This window comes from Pipra filicauda, unplaced genomic scaffold (genome assembly GCF_003945595.2).
Source record: "Pipra filicauda isolate LSUMZ 115617 unplaced genomic scaffold, ASM394559v2 scaffold304_size882533_pilon, whole genome shotgun sequence".
Taxonomy (NCBI): Eukaryota; Metazoa; Chordata; class Aves; order Passeriformes; family Pipridae; genus Pipra; species Pipra filicauda.
The window spans coordinates 590,748-615,078 of record NW_024104426.1 but is presented as its reverse complement, the minus strand read 5'-3'; the positions used below and the strand labels follow the sequence as shown (position 1 = coordinate 615,078).

General features: G+C 39.0%; 1 protein-coding gene across 3 annotated transcripts in view; it reads right to left on the bottom strand.

Annotated features, from left to right (window-relative positions):
* Positions 1-5,595: 5,595 nt before the first annotated feature.
* PPM1A (protein phosphatase, Mg2+/Mn2+ dependent 1A) overlaps positions 5,596-24,331 on the bottom strand; it is a 34,701-nt gene continuing 15,965 nt past the window's right edge. The window contains exons 3-6 of one of the 3 annotated variants that reach the window (XM_027711755.2): positions 23,209-23,326; positions 18,121-18,229; positions 15,867-15,924; positions 5,596-13,503 (exon numbers count right to left, since the gene is read on the bottom strand). In XM_027711755.2, the coding sequence (XP_027567556.1) occupies positions 13,474-13,503; positions 15,867-15,924; positions 18,121-18,229; positions 23,209-23,326 (315 nt within the window). In that variant the 3' untranslated portion in view covers positions 5,596-13,473. Of the gene's footprint in view, positions 13,576-15,800; positions 15,925-18,120; positions 18,230-23,208; positions 23,327-24,331 lie in introns of those variants that run through there. The other 2 variants (XM_027711754.2, XM_027711753.2) reach the window with 2 other exon arrangements.

Below are 24,331 nucleotides of genomic sequence, written 5' to 3'. Positions count from 1 at the left end.
TTAATTAAAAAATCAAATCAAATCACTACCACCCCACCCCCCCAGACGCTTGCCAGGGACAACAAAGCATGGCAGATCTACCTCAGGATGCCGGGAGAGAGGGGAAAAAGAATCAGGTCAAAGCACACAATACACAAATCCTTGGGATGCCGTAGGGCACAGTATGCAACGACCTCAGACTGTTTTGAAAATCGATTACAGAAGGCCTTCAGCTGAATGGAGTCAATGACCCTGTATCAGCACAGCAAAGGAAAACAGCCACATCTTCTCTGAGCTCATACACACGAGGATTCCCGGCCCAAGATGCTCATGGTGGCAAGGAAAAGGGGACCGATGGAAACAGCCCCTCCCAGCTGCTCCTCTTCGGAGCAGGGAAGGAAAAGGTTGGCTTTCTTTACGTAAAGATTTGACTTCCATGAGATCAAAACAGACGAACCCCAGTTTTCCTCCTCCCCTTTGGAAAAACATCACCAGCTGTGCCAGGGGTCAGGATGTAATAGACAAAGAACATGTGTAATTCAGGAACTACAACTGCCTAATGAAATATATGTCAAAAGAGACAGCTGGCCTGAAGGCTTGGGCTGCCCTGTGCCTTTGTCTTAAGGTTTTCTCTAGCTACAAGTACAGGAGAGCTGGGATTGCTGAAAGGGGGTGAATTTTAGCTGGTATATCAAATTGCCAGCGTCTCCTTTTTGCACTTAAGGATTTTTAACTCCTGTGCAGTTACAGCTGTTCTGCTCAGACAGGGAAGGCTGCAACCAACCCACAAGAATGATGGGGGTTTGGTCCCAGGGAGCAGAGCATTCAGGCACAGGAGAGAACCATTGGGTGTGATTTGGGTAGCAAAGAGGTGGCAACACTAATACTCATGATGCTCCCAACAGACACAGGAACATGAGTCTTACTGTGTTACTACTGGGGAGAGACTCTGCTTCTGACAGCTGTTTTCTTGGGAGAACTTTTGGTGCAGTGACATGCATTGAGTCTGCTCATTCCATCAGTGCTTAAAGCACAGAAGGTAATGCTGACCATACAAAAACATTTTTAAGCTAATAAAGATGAAGGAATTGTATCAGTAATAGTGTAGCCAGTAGGGACCATCCCCCTGTGCTGGGCACTGGTGAGGCCACACCTGGAATCCCGCGGTCAGTTTTGGGGCCCCCACTCCAAGAAAGACATTGAGGGGCTGGAGCGTGTGCAGAGAAGGGAATGGAGCTGTGGAAGGGTCTGGAGCACAAGTCTGATGAGGAGCAGCTGAGGGAGCTGGGAAGGCTCAGCTTGGAGAAAAGGAGGCTCTGGTGGGATCTTCTTGCTCTCTACAACTCCCTGACAGGAGGGTGGAGCCAGGTGGGGGTCGGTCTCTTCTCCCAGTAACAAGTGACAGATCAAGAGGAAATGGCCTCAGGTTGCACCAGGAGATGTTTAGATTGGATATTAGGGAAAATTTTTTCATGGAAAGGGTTGTCAAGCACTGGCACAGGCTGCCCAGGGAAGTGGTGGAGTCACTAACTCGGGGGGTATTTAAAAGAAGTGTAGATGTGGCTCTCAGGGACATGGGTTAGTGGTGGGATTGGCAGTGCTGAGGCAATGGTTGGACTCAATAATCTTAGAAGTCTTTTCCAACATAAATAAGTCTATGATTCAGTGAATTGGGAATCCAGTTGGAGACCACTGCTTCCACAAAATTTGTAAATGGGAGCACAGGGATTACATCACTTAAAAACACACACTCTTCACACACTGAGAACATGATACACCAGCACCAATTCACTAGACTAAGCACATTTTCCAGGAAATGGTGCAAAAACTTTTGAAGTCAAGCAACACTGAAATTAAAAAAAGAAAAAAAAAATCAAAAAAGGGTCAGAAGTAGCTCCATTAATTTTCTTTGCCTCAGCTAACGCAGACTGTACAACTGTGCCTTCTGTTGTTTCTCTTTCTTCTTTCAGAAAAAAAACCCATAGCAACAGCAGAGGAAATGAATTGCGAGTTCCCTGCCACAAAAACATATGAACGGGCTTACTTTGAAGCACGCAAGAAGCTCCCTGGCTTCAGCTGGGACTGGATGTTCAGCATATGCTGCAGGGCTCTGCCAACGTGGGATCTACCAAGTGGAAATGGGACAAAACGTCTGTCTGTGCACGGCCAGAAAAGCTGAGCCAAGGTGTTCACACCACAGCGTGAATTGGTTGCCTGTAGGAAGCGTTCAGCTTTTTAGCAGTGCACACGAGAGACTCAAACCCCGTTAGAGAGTTTAGCCTGGAGAAAAAGAAGCTCAGGGGAGACCTTATCACTCTCTGCAACTCCCTGGAAGGAAGTTGTACCCAGGTAGGGCAGCGTAGAGTGCATAATATTGCTAATAAACATAGAAAATGTATAGAGAAGATGCAAGAGGGAATAAACCAATTCCCAATACTCAGAGGATTTTCAGACTTCTACAGAACACTCTGGCAGCTTCGGGCCCAAAAGAGGTGGATAAGGAAGAAAAATCAAAGGGATTGAGTGTATGGGAGAGGTGGCAAAAGGAATGTGCTTCACTGCATGTAAAGCAAGAGCGAGGCACAGGACAAGACTCAAATGATCTCTGTGTATAGGAAATATAGAATTGGGCTAAAGGTTGTAGTTTACCTAGAAACCAGGTGATAAGGTGAGTACAGCCCCTTATCAGATTTTAATATGAAAGGTTTGTCTTAGCTATTAGATAATGAAAGCTGGGCTGTGGCCTGGAGCAGGTTTATTCTAGCACTGAACTCATGCCCACGCTGAGGTTTTCAAGTGCAGGTACTGAGACCCTCAGCTTAACGTCTGAAACAGGGCAAGGTTCAGCCTGTTAGGCAGGCACTTATCAATGTAAGGTTTTCACACTGAAACTCCTGTAAGCTTTAAAAGTGTAAAAGCATAAAGTTAATATACTTCTGTAATAAAATATTTACATTATTTCAATTCATGCTGTACATTTAATTGATATTTTCACTAAAAGCCTTCTAAATCAGCCTTCTGCTTTCTTTTTTTTTTCCTCCCTGAAACTGATTTCTGACATCCCACCAGTCTCCATTCATTACTGGGAGTCAGCAACAACCAGCTGGGGGGTGACTTCACTTACTTTCCTATTCCAGTTGTATATAGTCTTCTAAGACAGCTGAAGGTGAGCATTAAAATCCCCCAAAGACACAAAACATTGCAACAACAGCAAATAAAAAGATCCAAAAGCACTCTGGGGTGTGTACTTCAGGATACTTATAGCAGGAAGTAAAACATTAAGACTGATTTAAGTTGATGGTGTCACTTCACATTCTTCAGGTAACAAGACTATTACTGTATCCATGACAGGTGTGAGCACCACAAAAATAAAATACTTTTCTAAAGAAATACTTCAAAAGATTTCTTGCACTTTGGAAAAGATAATCTGGATAAGCAGGAAATGAAGGGGAAAAAAAAAAGAGGACAGGTTTGCCCAAATATCCTAATCCTCCTGTCCAGATCCTAGTCTAGGGACTCCACAGGTTATTTTAAAAACAGATCAGAATATCTTTTGTTTCCTTAAAAGCCTTTTAAAATTATTTTCTATTGCATGCCTGTAATGGACCCTGAATTATTTTGTCACCTTCTGATAGTTTATGGGACAGGGCTGAAATTTCAGAGGAAGGTGACTGTTCTTATCGAGTTATATTTGGTGTTCATGAGCCAGCAGCAAACTCTGACCTCCTATTTCAGAGTGAAGGGGAAGAGCCACGATGCAGCTTCAGCAAGATGATACTTCCTAAAGACACTCAGCAGGGCACTGGACAGTGTCACAAACACTTCTACTACTAAGGAGTAGAGGTAAAGGGAAGAAAACTCATAGAGCTAATTGTGTTTACTTTGTATCTGCTCTACTGTACAAATAAACTCCCTGTTTCAAATGTCTGCTCAGCAAACCCTTAATTCCAGACAAGTCTAAGTGGTAGGTCACAAAGTTTTCAGTCCTGTTTAATAGGATTAAAAACCTCTAGCAAATATCTTCTTAAAGTAGAGCATGCACCCCAGAAAAAGTTGCTAATTGGGAAAAGAAAATAAATCTCTCCCATAGCTGTGGCTGCTAAGTAGGACCTTTGAAAGACTGCAGGTGATTTTAAGCTCTCCCACTTCCAGTAAAAACATTGGAAAGCTTGCGCTAAAATTGGTGAGTGCAAATTAACTTCATCAATATATGAATTCTTGTTATATTGATGAACTCCCAGGCCTGCAAACTCACAAATGAGAGCCAAGCACCAAGTTCACTCAGCTCCCAGAGCCTCTCCTGTGTATGTGTATTTGCAGGGATAATTGTCGTAGTTATTTCTATCACAGAATGTTTAAAGTCGGAAAAGACCTCTAAGACCATCGAGTCAAACCTTCAGTAACTGTAAACAATTCTTCTTGTTACTCTGCCAAATTCACCTTTGTTCCCTCAGAACGTATTAGAATAATCTTTTATATTCTTAAAAATTGTTGAAAACTACAACTGAAATAAGTTAAATGATTTAACTGGGCTTCAGGGTTCTGCTTCTTTTAAAATAACTCACATAAATGCAGGCTGATTAAATTCAGCCACAATGAACACCTGCAGTTAGCTTAATATTTCTATCTAAACTGCTCTGATGACATTCAAATTTATTACCACGTCAAGATTAAAAAATTATTTAATGAATCAGCGATGCAATTCAGAGGTGTATTATTCTTTGGCTTTGGGGAAAAAACATTAAAATGTAAATTTGCAGTGGGATGGGATAAAATATTCTTTTTATAAATGCTGAGCTAGAAAGGGATAGATATACTTTGTCTCCCATGTTTGCTCCATTAATGTGAACCAAGGCTAATAGTCAATCTGATCATAGTAATTCCAGTTTTTTAATCCACAGAAAATATTCCTTTATTTTGCTAGACAATTCAGTAGTTCTGATTTTTAATCCTGATAGGGATAGGCCTGAATCTTTAAGATCTTTTAAAAGACAAGTTTGCTCCAGATCACAGGTGACAGAATCCCCTCCTGGTGCCCGCCCAGGTTTAATTTATTTAGTCCATGCCAGAATCCTTTCAGTTCTCTGCTGTCTATAAAGATTTCCGTGGAAGACAATTGTGAGCCTCATTGGCTCATAAAGGCTCATCTTCTCTCCAAATCATAAAGGCTAAAACCAGTGTAAATATTTATTTTAGCCTTTAGAATCCTTAAATTCTTAGCAATTACATTACAAAGGTCTAGCTTATATTTTATAGTGCTGAATCTGAATCGGGGCAGAAGTTACAAATGTATTTTGCTCCTGTGTGACGTGGTTTTCCAGAAGTTGGGCATCCTAATCAATCCCTAGTTCTCTTGAAAACCCCACACCAGGTGGGGAACGCCAGGGCTGAAGCCAAGCACACACTGCTTTATGTTGGAATTTCAACATGTAAGGGAAAAAACAGGTGGAAATGGGAAGTTTTATTATTGTGACTAAGAGTGATCAAAATAGGCCCTCGATATTCCGTCTAAATCTAACTCCCTTGAGGCAGAAAATAGGAGGAGGCCTGGTAAGTTTGTAAATCGGGGACAATAAATGTGGGAGTGGTTTGTAGCATTGCACTCAAATACACACACACGATGTAATTGCCTGTTTTATTTAGTGGAATCACTTTTGTAGATTAGAAATATTTCCAATTCCCGTTTACTCCAATGCAAGCCTCCACCATCGACAGGCGAAACGCAGTTTGTTCAACTGATTCCAAACCAAAAAAATAAAGAAAAGGAAAAAAAAAAAAAAGTACAATCTCAAAAGTTAAGTTAGAAACTAAGTTCACACATTTTCTTTGGGACCAGGAATCTGTACATAGTACAAAATATACATTTATTGAACTTTCTGTAAACACACAGTTTGAATTGTGTAAAACTGTAAATAGTGGGTGAACTACGTGGAGAATAATTTATTATATATTGTTATACATTCTACTTAAGGAAAATAGTTATGCTCTTGTATATTACTCTGTTAAATTTATAAATTCCATAATGAAGCTGTGTAATCTGCAAACATGCTTTTCAAGCTTAAATCTCTCCATTCGTAACACACATTTATACAGGTCATCAATGAAAAAAGTTACACTTTCCACAAAATAGATATAAAGAGGTCATGAATTTTCTAAAAAGACAGGCACAGCATGTCACTACAAACGAGACTCTTTATGATACGATGTGGAGTCAATTCTGTGAGAAGACAGGTGAAAACTCTCTAATTCAGCATGTTTGTACGTGGTCTTAGAAACAAGACAGATGCTAGAAACCAAAATCTCTACTTATAAAGATTTATAAAATAAGAAGGTCCTGGAACTCAAATGTCATGCTTTTCAGACATCCAGCACTCCCTGGCTTAGGAGAACCTTGGCTTTTTTCTCATACTAACTCTTCATCACTAGTAATTTAGTTTTCTGAGCACTGAACTACCCGGCGCCATTGGCCAAGAACATTTGCATAATTCAGCACTTACTCCAAAAACTAGATTCCTGGCACCAAAGAGTTAGATCCGGTTCTTAAATACAACTTAACTCTTGGTACCCAAGGTCACTGCAAATCACACCATCAGCAATAACAGGCTGGGAAATCCCAACTCCCAGCACCCAAAGGCTGCAGGGCATTAACCCACAGAATGTGGGGTAACAGGTACTGCAGCTTCTCATGTACTGGGGATCTGGTATGTAATGCCCACTTCCCAATTTCAGAGGCTGGAAATTTCAAATTGCAGCAGACTTGTCAGTCTGGCATCACTCAGCAATGATAAAAGGTTCCCCTGTCAACACTGATAAAGATCCTTTCATAGAATGATTCATAGAATGGTCTGGGTTGGAAGGGACCTTTAAGATCATCCAGTTCCAACCTTTCAGTAGGTCCACCACTGGACATGGAAATAATGTCATGCAAATTCAGCACATTTATTCCTACATTTTTAGGGCCTCATTGTTCTTCCATCCCAGGTAACCCATTTTGGGTTTCATCCTTTTATTTATTTACAGCTAAAAGCATTGCATCAAACCTCCTAAACTGTGCCCTTCTGAGGTTTTAAAAGGAAAAAAAAATCTTAGATGCTTAAAGACTTATCAAAATTACCTCCAAATAATCTAACATTTTGCTTTAACATTACCACCTTCTTCCCTTTGGCTCCAAAAAGCTTTTTCAAAACCTAAACTGGATAAAGATTACATTTGTTTTTCATTCCAAGAGAAGTGGGACACTTAAGGCTCCAACAACACATGTGCAAACTTTATATGTTGTGAGCAAAGCTCCATCAATGTCAGCAGAATGTAAATTTAAGTTCGTGCCTGATTTTCCCAAGACTGTTTTAGTCTAATTTTAGTGTGAACAGAAACACTGTGCCTCCAATCTGAAATCCCCAAACAATGAAATTGGCTGCCCAGTATTTGCACTGCTCAGAATGGGTGGAATTCACTTACACAGAGGAAACTAAACTCTGGACCTTAGACTATAGGAATTGATAGAAGTACATGATGTTTTATGACCCAACGTGTTTCCTCATTTTTCTTAAAGTTATTTCTAAAACTATACAACAGTGGCACCTCCCTCAACTCTGGAGGCCTCCTCACAACACACATGGAGAGTCCTGTCCACTTTGGCTGTAAAACCCCCACGCTCCCGCCAGCTCTTCAGAGCCAAGAGTCCATGGAGGCAAAAAGGGACTTCAGCTGTGGCTCAATGTTCTTGAGCACACTGAGAAGTGCAGATGTCGTGTTCCTGAAGGAAAATGGCACTACCTGACACAGCACCCACCCCTGCAAATAAGTGGCTGCTTACACAGCAGTAAGGACCATTGGCTTTATTCTTCCTATTTTGGGGGAGGGGGGGAAAAAAAAACAAAGCACATGCCTAGTGATATTTTAAAAAGTATTTGGGCAGGAGTCAGTACAAGTTAAGTGTAAAAATGTCACTAGGTATAAACCAATACACAGTCTAGAAATCTGACCTGTCATCCCACCTCCACAGAAGTTCTGACAATATCAGAATAGAATGATTTCCTTAATTCTGTAAAAGGCATTTTTAAACTTAAGCCCACTTTCTCAACTTTTGTCATTGCAAAAGTTAGGAGGTTTGTGGTCATTGCACTCCAAGCAAGCCTCTCCCAAAAACCTTTCCTAGGACATCATTATCACTCCTGTTCCCGTAGCTTGGAAGCAAAGAAGTGTCTACACGAGGGGGAAAAAAAAGATCTGGTTTACTGCTACTCAAAAGGAACATCAAATAAAAACACAGATAAAGCAATGAATATACATAAAGCCTAAGTCATTATAGGTCAACAACTGAAACAATCAGGAGATTAAAGCTCAGGACACTTTTTTCACTTATTAAGCAAATAGTAGAAGTATTTGTCATTTTTCTGAAAACAAGTTTCCAGGGGGAGACAACGTGAACTCAACTTCCAGCATGTCTGTTTTTTTTTTTTTTTCTACTTGAATGCATTTAGTGGTCCATAAGAATAAAGATGAGCTTCAAGTTTTCCTACAGCTTCCTGAACTCCTGTGAACAATTGCCACGGCCCAGGTGACTGCTACCTCATTTATAAAGCAATGTTATTAAGCAAAATAAGGCTACAGTGTTTCAGATGGGCACACCTGGGTCTGCAGAGACCTGCAGACTGTGCAAACACTCCACAGAAAGAGCTCACCAGAAGATTCTCTGATCAGTATTTCAGACAGGTCAGTCAAAATTATTTAGCCTCAGAGTGGTACTTCTAAATTTTGCTCCTTTTTTACAGTTTATGGCAGGAATCACATTCATTTTATGCACTACAGAATCCTAGAAATCCATGTCTGGAGCCTCTTTTTACCACTTCAAGAGGTAAAAACCCTGTCCAGCCAAATAGAGAGTTTACACCCTGAGCTCGTCTACAAAGGCTCAGGAATGATCACCTCAGACACGGGTAGTGGTAGGAACAGGGAGCCACACTCGTTATCTAGGAGACATCATTTTCACGTCTTGTGAAGCTTGGCACAGAGTAACAATTCATTTTCTACAGAAGAACGTCAGGTACAGCTCTGTAGCTCTAAAGTTTTGCCGTTTCTGAACCTATGCAAGGTACATCAGGTTTGTATTAAATACTGTCTTTGCCGAAGGATGAGGAAAAGGGCACTCTTTTCCTAAAGGTTTGCCCCTTTCAGACACGGCCAAGTTTAAATATCAAGAAATTCAAATACACCAAATCATTTGTGCATAAGAGCAATTCAAGAAGGTGCAGGTAGAGATGAAGGTGAACATCTCAGCATGATGAAATCCTGATGTACATTGAAATAAGGTAACCTGTAACAACCATATCATTAACCTAATTGTGGCAGCCGTGCTGTCTCTCCCACAGGACAGAGCCACACACCCCTAGAGAACACAAACACGAGGTTTGTCAGCACGGAACGTGCACACAAGACATTAAGACCAAAGTTTGATGATTCCAGTTTTAAGAAAAAGAACGTTTACCAAAGCAAAATGTCTCTCCTAAGTACAGAGCGGGGAAAGATCTGCAAAGGCTTCGATACTCCCTACACAGCCCATCATTTATCTGGGTGTGGTTTCCCACACCGCGGCAGGACGGGTGGTGCAAACATTCCTTGCTCCCAGTCCTGCCTCCCCACCCTCCATCTTGCCCTAGCACCAGCACCCCACAGCTGGATTATCAGCTTACCCAGCTGAAGAGGACAGGGCTTCTCTTTGTCCTAACTCCATGCCCACATAAGGGCAAGTACTGGCACAAAAAAAGGCAGTAGGGACAAACTTGGAGCGACGTTTAGTCTTGACGTAACTTTATCATGAAACCATATTCCTTCGTTCATAAATTACTAAAAATGGAATGCAACAGGAAGTCCGTCCTATCCCAATGTATCAAAATAAGATGGGATTCTTATCAGGGAATCAAGTAAAGGGAAAACTGTTCCCTAATTTTGTTAAGTTTCCGATTCTTGAACTGTTCAAAATAGCTCAGACCTATATTGAGTTGAGACAGCACCAGCTTTGCAATAAATAAAGTAATGGACATTGAAGTCAGTTTATTACAAGGAAATGTTAAAAAGATCAGCTTTGGCACCTGCACGACCTCTCAAGGTAACTGCTACCATTGCTCATCTGCTGCTCAGTATTCAGCAGGCACCTTGCTAGTACGACACAGCCAAGGATTAGTGCAGCTCAATGACAGGCAGACGGAATTTCTCTCTCCAATTCTGATTTTTGCTCTGATGGCTGTGCCTCAAGGTCTTGGTGGTGCTGCTCCCGGGCCAGGTGAGAGCAAGCCCAGCTGAAAGGCTCTGGCTCTACAACTCGATGGGACCTGCTGATTTCTGCCCCACCAGGGACTCTATTGATAGAAGGGATTTACAAAGCCTTGCAAATCTAGGACCCTGATCAATGCCATGGCATTCAGTTCATCCAACATTCGTTTAAAAGACATTTTAGAAGCCTCTGTCTTGAACATATTTCAATGCTGAATTAGTGAGAATTATTTGAAACAGTTGTCTATAAAGCAGTACAGGTATTCTCCCAGAACGATCAGCGAAACATTTAATCTGACTACAACAAAACTCACAGAAACTGAAGCCAGTGAAGCTGTCAAATGTAGAAGGAAAACAAAGTTGCATGGCATACGAAGCAAAGTAGCTTTACAAATGTCATTTCCTTTTAAAAACAAGCAAATTGGGACCATCCTATTTGAACATGTATTTAAAAATACATCTTTTAACATCACACAATTTTCATTTCCATCACACAGGAATCTTTTTCCAAGAGGGAAATAAATAGCACACAATACTTCAAAATAAAAATTGCTGCCTTGCCCCTGAGGTGCTAATGTTTTTAGCATTTAAAAAAAAGTTTCTGGTGCAAGAAGGAGATGCACAAAGGTGCAAAAGTGCCTTTTTTTTTTTCTTTTCAGAGCAGTGAAAAGTACAGCTTGCCTCTTCTCTAGGATGCTTTATATACTCAACTCGTATATTCTGTAATCAAAATCTGTATCTAAAATGGCAGTGTTTATGCATAATAATTCAGTGCTCTGACCTCACCAAAAAGCTGAATGTAGGCGGGAGAGAGAAAGGCCTGAAACGGGCTTTCTTCCACTACCCTCAAACCTACTCACATCGCCTGTAGCAACAGCAGAATTATCTCCTCTCTAACCTTTAGGAGAACTCGCCAGAAGAGGCTTCAAATATCTCCTTTGTCACTGAGACAGTTTAAGTGATTATGGTTTGAAGTAAGTATGGCTTTTCACACCACAGTTTTGCTTCCGATTCGTACAAGTTTAAAACTCAAAGGTTCCACAGTCCAGTTCAAGGTTTTGCAGTTTCCAAAACTAAACTTTAGTCTCTATGAAAAAGGACAGAACTTTCTCTGCCTAGTCCTAAATTAAGTTTAGCTTTTCGCACTAATACGCCATGTATTATTAAATATGCTTGTTAATTAGGTGCCTGTGAAGCTATAACTTAACATTATTATAGTTGTGCACTCTACAACAAAATTAGACATTTTAAGCATTTATTCATAGGTAGGTAAGGAACTGGTTCTTTAAGCAAAAATTGCTATAAATTTATAAATACAAATAGTGCTTATGTTTTCTTCATTCATGCTTGAACAGATTACAAACTGAATACAATGAAGTTACGTTTAAGCACCCCACATAGACAAGAGGGATAAAAGAAAAGTTTGCTGGTATATACTATACTTAGTTCCAAGACACTATAAGTTACTTTTTTCACTGTTCAGTGTTCCCTAACTCTGCATTAGTTTTAAGGCTATATATACAAATATGTATATGTCAAAGTTAGGGAAAGACAAATATAGCAAAATGCATTGTACTACGTTTTCCTATCAAAAAGTAATTATACACCAAGTTTTGATTCTGTCTAACTGCAGTAAATGTTACAATCTACTTGTTTTACTGATTTTCCTTTTGGGGAATCTGCCTACTAAATGAGTAAACTACATATTAAATACAATATTCTCAACCAAAAAGACAATACAAGGTGCACAAAACAGCAGTTTTGCAAACACGACTGACTTGAAAACTTAATTTTCGTATGCTCAATGGGAGAAAGCTAAGCTTAAATCAAATTAGTTTATTATCTTATAAAATTTTAAATTAGAATTTTAAACAACAAACAGTTAAATATTGTCAACATGCTATACCTCAAATCACAAGTACTGTTTAACCACTAGTCTCTCATTCTAAGTAAGTGGGTCAATTAAAAACACACACCATAAAATGTTAAAGATTGTCAGGCTTTGACAAATGTATTTTTATCAAACAGTAGGCAAATTCAAACCAATGCACATCTTCAGTAGGGAGGAGAAAAAAAAACAACAAAAAACACCACCAAAAAGCCTGAAAAAACCCACACTTGTAAAAAATAGGGTAACGGATTAATCCCACATCATCCTCTAGCATATGGCTATGTCTTGGGCAATAATCAAAATCCTTCCCATTTTAAAAATGGGCTACCAATTAATAAAAATATTCTTCCACAAGTAAAATATCCTTTACAATGGCACTGACATTTTCAAAGGCAGGAAAAAAGGAATTACACATTTATGGGTAAAGGTCTTGTTTGTTAAATCAAGCTTTATTGATAAAATGGAATTCAGAGTATTTTACTTGGAACAGCAGCAGACCCAGCCAATCAGGATTGTAAAAATGCTGCAGACTCCTACTGGACGTAGAAAGCTGCCTGTTCGTGCTCAGTGATCAGCAGTTTCAGGTGAGGGTTAATGGGAAAAGAGGTGCGAAGAATCAAGGCATTCTGACCCCAAGATTTGTATGAAAAGGATACTATTAACAGGGCATGATTTAACTCCCACTGAACTCAAAATCGCAAATCCCTTCGACTCCAACGTGAGAGCAGGAGTGCATCCAAGAAAATGATATCTGTTTGTTGAAGAATGTGCACTACTTTTAAGTTATTTTTCCATTGCCAAGCAAAATTCACACACCGTAATTTCTGGTAAGTTGCCCACGAGTTCAGCTTTCATATAAACCAAAAAGTTATCTTTACAGTTTTGTGCACCTCCTGAGCACCTAGCTGGCTAGGCTGCTGCTCCTTGCAATCCAAAACCACAACATGAATTTAAAAGGGATATATATTGTTGCATCACACAAGCCAAAACATTTCTTCTAACCTTTATAGTGATTTAAAGCGGTTCATAATTAAATATGAGCATTTTGTACAAAGACAATTGCACTTTACAAAAACAAAATCATACAACGTAAATTGCTGGAGTCTGATTTACAACATGAATTATGGTTTGAAATCACGTTTACAGAAGTCTGTTTTACAAAAATGATCAGTTCCTGGGCTAGGTGTCGTACTGCTGTAGTCACTCTCACCAACACATCATATTCCCTTCTTTAATTAAGGTTGAGGATGGATGTTAAGAAGGGTCACTGAGGTTGGGCTGCACTTTCATTTGCAGGATGAAACGTGAACTCCACAGCTAGATGAGCAGTTTTACCACATATCATCAGTTGAGGCAGAATCCTTAAAGAAAAAAGAAGGAACCCTTTAAAGTCTGGAGTGCCCATTGTTGCAGGAGTTTCTGGATAATCCAGACTGAAAAGGGTGGAGACTTAAATCATTTCATGAGTCTTGTTTTCTCTCCCCTTTCAGAAAGAGCATTTAAGAAGTATCTAAAAACCATATATTCTTAATAAATGAAACATAAGAACCAAGACATTTAAAAATCTGACCAAGTGTTTTATCAAGTCTCAAAATAATATCGCAGGAACATTACTAAGAAGCATTTTCAGAGTAGTCAGAAGTAATACAAAATGGATACACTCAGTAAACAGGTGTGATAAAAGAGCAGGATGTGCCTCATTACATGTGTTACCACCATTGTCATCTTTTGTGTTCTCAGCCCTCCCTCACTGCAGAGGAACACAGAGACTTAACTGATGCCCTGCTAGAACTCAGAGCTATTTCAGCACTTAGAATTTAAGGTTACAGATGTGTAGTTTGGACAACTGCAGAAAACCCTAATTTTGGATAGTAATAAAACCACAAGAGGAAAAAATAAATGTATGTAACAAACAAAAAAGGGAAGTAGAAACATGTCATGCTCCAAATCATAACCATATGGCCACCTGAGTGTCATCAGAGAATCACAGAATGTTAAGGGGTTGGAATGGACCTTAAAGATCACCTAGTCCCAACCCACCCTGCCACAGACAGGGACACCTCCCACTAGACCAGACTGCTCAAGGCTTTATCCAACCTGGCTTTGAACACTGCCAGGGCTGGGGCACCCACCACCTCCCTGGGCAACCTGTTCCAGCGTCTCTAACATTTGGTCCATTTAGTCCCATGGGCAAGAGTGGATTTTGTGTAACTACCACAGTCCTGGAAAATGTTTAACCAATCCCTGGTTTAACCAATGTTTAATTTTACTAGGTGTTTTTTAATCCAGTTGCCTTTGTGTCACGTCTGTTTCCTTTTCCCTTGCTCAGAGTGCTCTATATTCAGCTTTCTCTCCCTGCCCCCTCGGGGGTTACACAGGTTAACCACAACTAACTGGGACCACAGCTAAATCAACAGCTAAATCAGCAGCACAGGCATCAAACTGCTTCTGTGCAGCCACCTTTGGTTTGGTTGTTTCAGCATTACCTGCTCCCCTTTCCTTAAGTAATTAAGGGCCACCACGGGCTTTAACAACAGTGTATCCTGGTGCTTCCACAGCTACACTTCCCCGTCATTACTAAGACGGCAGGAGGTAGAAATATTACTCGTCTTTAAAGCACTGCCTTACTGCTCCTTGGAGAGAAAAGAGGCTAATTAAGTCTCTAGCAATGCCACACATGATAATTTCTTAGCACTGAAGTTCTGCACCCTTCACTCAAACTCGCACACAGAATCCATTACAAACCATGGAGGGGAACAGTTGGCACGGAGGTGTAGTAAAAACAACACAAACTGAAATTACCCTTTGCAAAAGTACCACCTCCAGTTTTTCCTTCAAGACCAGAAGTAGCAAAGGAGAACAATTATATGAAAGACTAAAATGGTTGTTTCATGTGCCAGGATGAAGAATAAAAGCAGTATGAGTAAAAATGCACGAGCTGCTTGCCAACTATTCCATATGCAAATTTCGGTATCCAAGTCACGAACATCATCACAACGTTTGTGTACTGTACATTTGTAGGACAGCAACATTGTACAGAATGTATTTTCAAGGCAAAGCATTCTCTTTCAGCCACTATTTAGGAATTTTTATGCTAAAAATAGAACAAGGACAGACAAATAAATGAATGCCCAACTCTTTATTGTCTGGATGCATTTCACTTATGTCACATTTAAGCAATTTTTGCTGATGGGTAAAAGGATCAGTTTAACTACTTCATGACATACAGCACTTCTGCTGACAGAACGTTGTTTCTGGTGATCAAGCTGCAATTGGGACCACAGTCCATATTCTAGAGGTTTTCTGTTTGTGGGTTTTCCCCCCCAGTCCACTTAGTGAATAATATATTCTTAAAGCTGATAATTACACATCTGTTTAACCTTTAAGTAGAGGCATTATCTTCTTGATATTTGGGGGACAACATTGCCCATAAAGAGGGGAAAAACCCCCAAGACTCTTTCCACCATTTGGCAGCATTTGGAAATCCAGGCAGGACTGAAATAATGACATTCCAGAGGACAAATGAGTCAACCACGCTGGAGTTTTGAGACTGTGATCAGCAGAAGGCAGCAGAAAACCACCACGGAACACAGTCCCAAGAGCACAACACTGCTATTCCTTCCTTGGGGAAGAGGTCTTTAACAAAAACTAGCAACGTTTCTTTACAAAGCAGCTAAAATAACTGGGGTGGGGGTAAAGGTAATGTAAGAGAAAGGATACTTACAGCATCATCATTCCTGTAGGGGTTCAGTCTGTTATAAACGGCTTCAATCACACTCCGTCTAGAGCAAAAAAACAAACCCCACAAGATTTTAAGGTTGTGTCTTTCTTCTTCTCTAAAGTCAAATTCCCTAAGTACAGTTTTAATTTAAAATGTAAACTTTAAAAGGTTGTAAATTCACAGAATACTCTTCTACAATGATAGGTCCAATACTCTCCAGCAACTTTTCTCCAAAAAGACATTAAACTGCAAATAGCAGCTTTGTGTATTCTATCTTCAGACTGAGGCAAATTTTGTCTGGCAAAACATATTAAAAATTATTTCAATCATCTTGACAGTTTCCTCCTTTTAAAAGAAAACATGCTTAGCATATTTAAGATAGCTTGAAATTAACCTTCGTCTCTGGGATTCTTGGTTTTTCTAATACTGATAGAAAATTGATAAGAAATGGATGGATAAATATTAATAGAAAATTTGCAATCCACATGTAAGTGAGCAACATGATTTTTATTTATGTAACACAGGGTGAAAAAGTTTTCTTGAAAATTGGTAGTAAATTAAAAAAAGAAAAAAAAAGAATCCAATGTGAAGCTGAAGGAAGAGGAAGTCTTTGCCTTTCCCAGTATATAAGTAAACAACTTTGGAGGGAGACCAGGAAGGAAAGAGGGGAGTAAAAAACAGGAATTATAGGCTGGACTTTAAAAGCAACTTTCTTCCAGATCCCCTTCTGCAAAATCAAGTGTGACGAAGTAGAAGGAGACTGAAACTGTGATACAAAACAAACTTCAAAGAACCACCTTTAAACTGCTGATGAATGCATGCAGAGCAATCACAAAGGAGTACATGAGAAGAAAAAAGAGCAGATGACAGGCTTTGGAATCATCCCATAATACTGAAAAGTCAGGAACTACCATGAATAAACATCACAGTGAATGCAATGAATGATTATAGGAAGAAGAGGCTGGATTTAAAGCAATAAAATGAAGCAATTACAGACAAAGTATGTTGCAGGTATGAACTGGAAAGTTTCCCTTATCTCTCAAGAAATAGGTATCTTTGATTCTAAATAAAGGCAGATTTCTTGAAAAGCATTATATTCCTTCCAAATTGGCAACAGTGCTTTAAGTTACACTAACATCCAATTAAATTCACATTTTTATCAGTCCCTATTCAAACCAGCATCACTAAGACACAAAATCCCACAGAAGTCTGTCACTTCAGCATTTCTTCACAACCACGATGCTACCACTAACCAAAGGAGATGAAGAAAAACCAATTTGTATGCTGTATTTCATGAGTAACTGACTGATACTTCAAGACTACAGCAAAATGTCCCAAATAGATGCTATTTTACATGAAATTGCAATCTCTTCTTTTCCAAGTCAAACAGTTCATAGAAGAACAGTTTTGTAGAAGCCGTCTTTACAGTTATTTTATAATTATTCAATTTATTCATTTGTCATTTATTCAATTACATGCCTAAAGTCTTCACGTTTTGGTGTAACAATACAAAAATCACACTCTGAAAGGTCAAAAATACTCTGTACCAAATGTGCCCAATTCATTTTAACACAGCACAGGCTCATGAACAATCTTTTGAACCAAAAAGCACTTGGTTTGGGGTGCAAATGAGCTAAGGACATTGCTTCCTTAAAGACTGAACATTTGAGAAGCCACAGAGCATCATCACTGAATTCTTCAAAGACAAAGCTGTAAATTTAACTTCCCACTTTTTTTTTATAGACTTCTATCTTGTTTTCAGATTCGTCACAAGCAGAGAGAAAACAAAAGCAAATTTTTAAGTGATTACAACATGGCTTTAGCTACAGACAAGGAAAGAAAGCTGCCAAACAAAACATCTTATGCATATCACTTCTTGTCAAAGTGCAGAAATACATATCCAAGTAATCACTAAATTCAGTGCATTATTTTTGCACGTTCAAATGTAACCTCCCCCCCAGAAACCCCAGTTAATTAAAAAAAAAACAACACTCAGGCCACCCTTAAAAAACCCTCATTGCTTCCCAAAACTACAGTTTGACATTTAATTTTCGCAGTGATTCATAGTTAACTCCGTTCTTATGCCCGTTCTTTTCACTCAGAACAACTGAGTAATAAAAATTAGAGAACAGATCATCACCTTTTGTCCTGTACCCTTCTTCCCTCCCTTCTACACCCCCCCCCAACTTTTAAGAGTGGCCTTGCAGTTAAGTTGGGATTTAAATCAAAAACCACATGTACACTGATGTGAACTCACTTGCTTGCCAACTCCCCCCCGGGCGGGAGGTTTGGGATGCTCTCAGTTGCTAACGTACGCATCACGTGGACTAAGTCTGGCACTCCTTCACCCTGCTTCTTTATGATCTCTGGGAATCAGAAGTACTTTTTTTGTAAGTGCAGTCCAAATTTAACTTTAAAAGATTGAAACACTCAGTTTTATAAAAAGGCAGCTTAACATTTAAAAAAAAAAACAAAAAAACAAAAAAACAAAAAAGACAGATCGTACTCAACATGGTAATTGTTACTTTTGGTTCCGAAAGGAAAAGAGCCTGTAACAGATTTGACAATGATACACTGCTGTTAACATGCACACTGGTTTTGGAAATACACAGCTACCTAGTAACAGTGGGGAAAAAAATTCTTTAATGGCTTTCCTGCTATACACTAGATAGAAGACGTAATATCTCCCCAACGAAATGCCCAGGGCATGAGGCAGATATTAACATCAGCTTTATGGCTGCAACAGAAGATAAAATATTATTGCCATCACAGAAAGCATAATATTTTCAAGAAACAAAACGTCAGACATATTAAAAATAACCCCTGTGGCTGTATGTGCATCAGCCAATACTTGTATCTCACTGCATCACAGCAATATGCAAATTTTAAGAATTATTACATACAAATTAATAGCCAGGGACATCACATCCAATTGACAGTTCCATCCTCGACTCAGGGGATATTTAAATATTGAGCAGATACTTAAAAGCTGATCCACTCCAGCTGCTGGGTGAAGAGAATCTGTATTATAGCCACAGTCTCGTTTGCCAAGAAATTAATTCTTTAACTTTATTCTTAGGCCTGGTTGGATTTTTTTTTTTTTTGGCGTTTGCTTTATTTTTTTTTTTCCTCAAGCCATAAGCACACAATTTTATTTGAATTGAAGAGATTTCAGACCACACCACCCCTGAAGAGCCGCTCTTTAAACAGGGATTTTAGGAAACTTAAAGAACAAGCAAGAAATGCATCTCCTCGGTTTCTCTGTAAACAGGAGCTCTCAGAAATTGCAAAATACATGAACTATTAAGACCTGGTGCTGTTGATCTTCAAGTGAATATTGCAACATGCATACAATAATTTGTACATATGTGCACATCTATACATGCACATATGTACAGGTACACTATTTTTCATGTAATAGAGCATTTACACAGTTTGAAAGTAGTTGGAATTCATCAGTACCGTTTCTGAAAAATAGTCTAGCATTCAGTTTTTGCCCTAAATAATTCCAGAAGAACATACCAAGTTTCCATTTTATAATCTGTGAGATAAAGCACATTGAAATCCTTTAAAACCAACATGTATCCAGTCCCTTTTAGTTAAAAAAAAAAAAAAAAAATTAAAACCAACAGTTGTGAATTACTTCTTGTTCGTGTTATAGTTTTTCAGGGCTGTGTGTGTTTATAAAAAGCATCGGCTCTATTTTGCAGTCAGGCTGTGTAAATTATTTGCAAGGTATAGTGGAAACACTGTCTAGTCCTCAACCAGCATCAGACTCTGCAGCACAAAGCTTTAAGCTGTTTACTTCAAAACCTACATTTCAAATACATGACACCGCACACCAGAGACCCCTCAAAAATTTGCCGTTTCCTCAAAATCTACAGCCAAAATTCATTTTACCATCTAATGTTTAGTAAATAAATAATCTAAGACTCTTAAATCTGAATAAGAAGCCAAGATCTCGGATTTGGTTTGCCAAGTTCCTTTATTGTGCAATTTTGAACATCTAGTATATGCTACATTGTGCTAGTGCTAAAGTTCTGCTGTACAAAAATAAGGAATTTATAGTTGACCTATGCTACACAGTTTCACAACCTGTAACTGCAGTACATTTAACATACAGTCTCCACTAAATGAATACATTTATACTTTGATAAAACTATAGATACAGACTGAATGAACACTGAAGACACAACAAATGGAGTCGGTCTGCTAGCTGTGTTTAATTTATTGGAATTATCTTGTTTCAATACACCTTCAACCCTCCCCCCAATCTTTAATTTACTTTTAAACCTTCTACACATTTTCATGGCATCAAGTACTGGAAAAAATGTACTTAAAACCCTAAAATAAAGGATTCAAAAATGGGAATTCCACACAAAGTTTAAGAAAAAGCCAGAGCTTTGTTTTTGTGAAAATAAGGGAAGGAACATGTAACAGCTAGCTTAAAATTATTTATCTCTATATAGGTATAAATATTGTAAGGATTATTTATTACGGAATGGTTTTATGTAAAAAAAATAATGAGAACAGAAAAAAAAGCTTAGACAAGTTTCTTTTTAGAGTCAACACATCAATAACACATATTAGTGCAAATAATAGCAACACATTTTGGAATGACTGGTTACTTCTACCATGAAGTTCACATGATATTTTAGGGGTAACATTGATTTATTGCAAGTAATGGCACAAGGATGCTTCTCCACACTTGCTGCTTCTTCCATTATTTATTGTAGCTATGAATCTGGACCACAAACACATCAGAAGCAGTTGAAGGAGAGTGCTAAGTGACATGGTGAGTAGAAAACTTCCTATGTTTTCTAAATCTGAGTCGTCTCTCCTTATTCAAGATGACCATCAGTACTAAGTCCTATTCAGTCTTAAAATTTGCACTACTTTTTAACAGTATAAGGATATATTCTGGGCTGAGGGAATAGAAATACAACCAGAAAAAAGATGCACACTAGTAAGCATCGACTCCCATTACTTGTTGGACTTCACTGAGTACTGAAGTGCATAAAAATACATGATATGCATTTTGACCAACTTTCCATTTTAATTCACTTTAACTTTAAATTGATGTTACAGATTAGTAAGATCATTCTAAAAGTACTCCTTATATGTTCTAGTTGCTTCAGCCAAAAATTAGGCTTTTAAAGTTAAGCACTGCTACTCTTATAGTATCCTTAGATAAGAGCAAGATTATTCACTGTAGTGTATAAAGTTTCAGATGCTGTAGCAGTCCTACCTTACTACTCAATAAGGCATTATCCATTTACTTCGGAAACAACTCAACTGCACAGGAATTAAGTTAAATGTAACCAAATTAATCAATTCCTGTTCTTGAAGTTCTGCTTTAGTTCAGCCTTTCAACTTCTCTCATGAGTAAGTGAAAGGTCAAACTCTGCACACAGCTGATACAAATTGCTGCTGGGGTGAGTAGTGTTTACTACATATTTATTAATTTAAATAATATCTTTGTGCAACTATAGGCAAAAGATTGAGAACTCCTCTCAAAAAGAAGCAAAATCCTTGAAGGCAAGTACAATATATTTCCTCAAGGTGTTCAGACATCATTCCATTAAATTAGTATTAAAGTGCTTTATAACTACATACAGAATCCTTCTGCCTCTATGCAATTATCACACTTTGCTCATTCCTGAAATTTTCTATTTGTATAACTGCAAAGTACCAGCAGCCAAACTCATTGTATGTACCATAACCACATGCAGGTCCAGTGTTTAGGCTCTTCCTTTGTAAAATGAAGCAGTTGTACAAAAATGCCAGCTTTCCTCATTGTAATACTCCTGGGGTACAATGAAGATGCAGCCTTGACTTGAACATATTTCCATATTCTAGGTCATGGGTTTGTCTGAACTCAGACAAAATATCTAAGATAAGAAGGCAACACTTGCCCAAATTAGGACTGTTGCCGTGCTGTAAATTAATGTGCGAACGTACAGCACACTTGTTCTCCACCAAATCTGTGGGTGGGCACACACACAGCAAGCTCTCCAAATGCCTGGTGCAAACCTGCTCCCTGCTTTGCAAGGCACGAAGCCATCTGACACTTCCCTCACGCAGCGTGACCGTGCACTCGTATTCCTGCTGCGCTGCCAGGGAGACTCACACCATCGCTCTCTGGGCACCAACCTCTCCTCTCAGGCAAGTGTTAAGATTAAAGCACAGAAATGTCTGCCTGGACATTTGTTCAGGGGCAGAACAGATGCAGTTTGCCAAGACCTTGTGAATGAGGCCTTTGAAAAACGTGGTACTTTCTGAAGGAGCACCTACACAGGTTGTAAGTGCTTTAAAATTGCACATTAATATGTCTGAACCCACAATTCCCATGTAGGCAAGCTCTCTGTGAGATTTCTGAAGCTGCACTGTGTTGTCTTCACGCAAGTTAAGGAGGGAAAAAGTGCATAATATACTCCTCTAACTTACTAATCACTGCTACCATAGTTGTGAAGAAGTCTGCCTATTGTGCCCGGTGTGCTATTAAGGATTCTTGGGAGTACACACACAAAACTAGACTTGTAACATATAGGTCTAGAGGAGTCCACTTCAGAAATAGACTTAACCTATGCAAATAATGCATACAGCATGTCTTATGTTTCAGAAACAAACTCCAAGCTGTGGTTGGTTTTAAATACCAAAAGGCACTATAAATGCAGTTTGAACCAGAAATTCTTTAAATGAATTGATTTCAAGTATCATTTTTATGTGATCCAAAAAGCCCAAGGCTTGCAGTTTCAGTTTATAGAACTCCAGAAATACAAATTAAAGGAAAAATTTTGAAGTTACTATCAGAGTAAGATGAGTTCCCAGCTTGTTTGTCATGAATGCTTAAAGATCAGCTTTCAAATAAGTAAATATATTAGCTTAAAGATTACAGTAATCAAGTTGTAATGCTACTATAACTGGCAATAAAATATTACAGCTAACTGATTTGTATTTAATTATACGGAAAAATGGCACTCAAATTACCATCTTCATAGACACTTTGCAAGATATTTTGATTATTTCATTTAACTCCATGTAACAGGAATCAGGATTCACTGGTCTGAAGTTAGTGCTGTCAACAGACTCAGGAAGAATTCTGGGCACGAATGCATTCTCTGCCATCCTGAATAGTTTTCTGGGTTATAGGCTGCTGCACTTTCATAGCAGAGCTTTTTCAGGACATATATGAGTGCCTTTTTCAGAGGTACACAGGATGGCCAATGGCACTTGAAGGTCTATTAAGAAGCCTGTATGTGTTAAGGGTTTAGCTGTTGGAAGGGGAAGGGGGCCAGGGATCTGTTTAGAAACAAAGTTACTTATTTTTTTTTAAATGATCCACCTTCTACTCTGCTTTCCAGGTACTTGTCCAACTCTGCCTCTCTTTTCACCGCCTCTGGCGATACCTTTGGTGCATTCGGAAAACAGATCAATATCACACTCATGTTGTCTCGACTTCCCTGGTGGAAAAGAAAAAATGATTTGAGAAATGTATACACACACACCAGGCTAAATACAGATCAAAGCATTTTACACACAGAAATTCACAAATCATAAGGTATTAGAATCCAACATTTACTACTGTGGATGAATATTATCCTTTGCATTAATTTCCCCTTACAGAATTCCATGCCCGGTACAACTGTTAAGTCACTTTGTTCTTTCCTCTTTTGTGGTCTGAAGACTACATGGAGCCAGTTACAGACAGCCCACGGTCTAAAAACTGACATTAGTCATGAGTGATGTGTAATCACAAAGTTGTGTTCCATCTTGTTTCAAATACTATCCAGTTGTTTGGGGAAAACAGCTGAATATTAGATGGGTGAACAGAACCATTACTGCTTAAAAGCAGTAGGCAGGAAAGCGCTGAATTCAGACAGTGCTTCCACCTAAAATCACAGCTATTAGGTTCCCCCCCAGCCCTTTTCTTTTAAAACAAGGAAAGTTACAAGTGAGAGAATTTGTTTGAAGACCAGCTGGGAGGTGCCCAGGCCTCTACAAAAACATTCTTTGAAATGGAAACATTTAAAACCCAACTAAACAGAACCCCAATACTTGAATATGTTAAAATACAACCACAATTCTGCTTATGCAAAGTAATTGTTCAGTTTACTTTCAATACCCCTGTGCTCTGGTCTACAAAACATGCATCCATATGCCTAACTTTTAATGATAACTAAATCCACTGATGTCAGCAAGATCAAGAACAAGCCAGCGTTCAGAACAACAGTATCTGGGTGCATGGGAAGGTGCTGACAGCTGGCTCCTGCAAAGCTTACAGCATCCACAAGCCACTGTTCCTTTCCTGGGATTTGTTTTCAGGACTACCAAACAAAAATTGCAAACAAAAACATAAGCATTATCAATCTGCCAAAGTGTTGGAAAGCAATTACATTCTTCCAAACAGGAAAAAATGACCCTGTTAGCCACGTGGCAAAAACAGAGATGCTGTCTTGTCTCTTTAG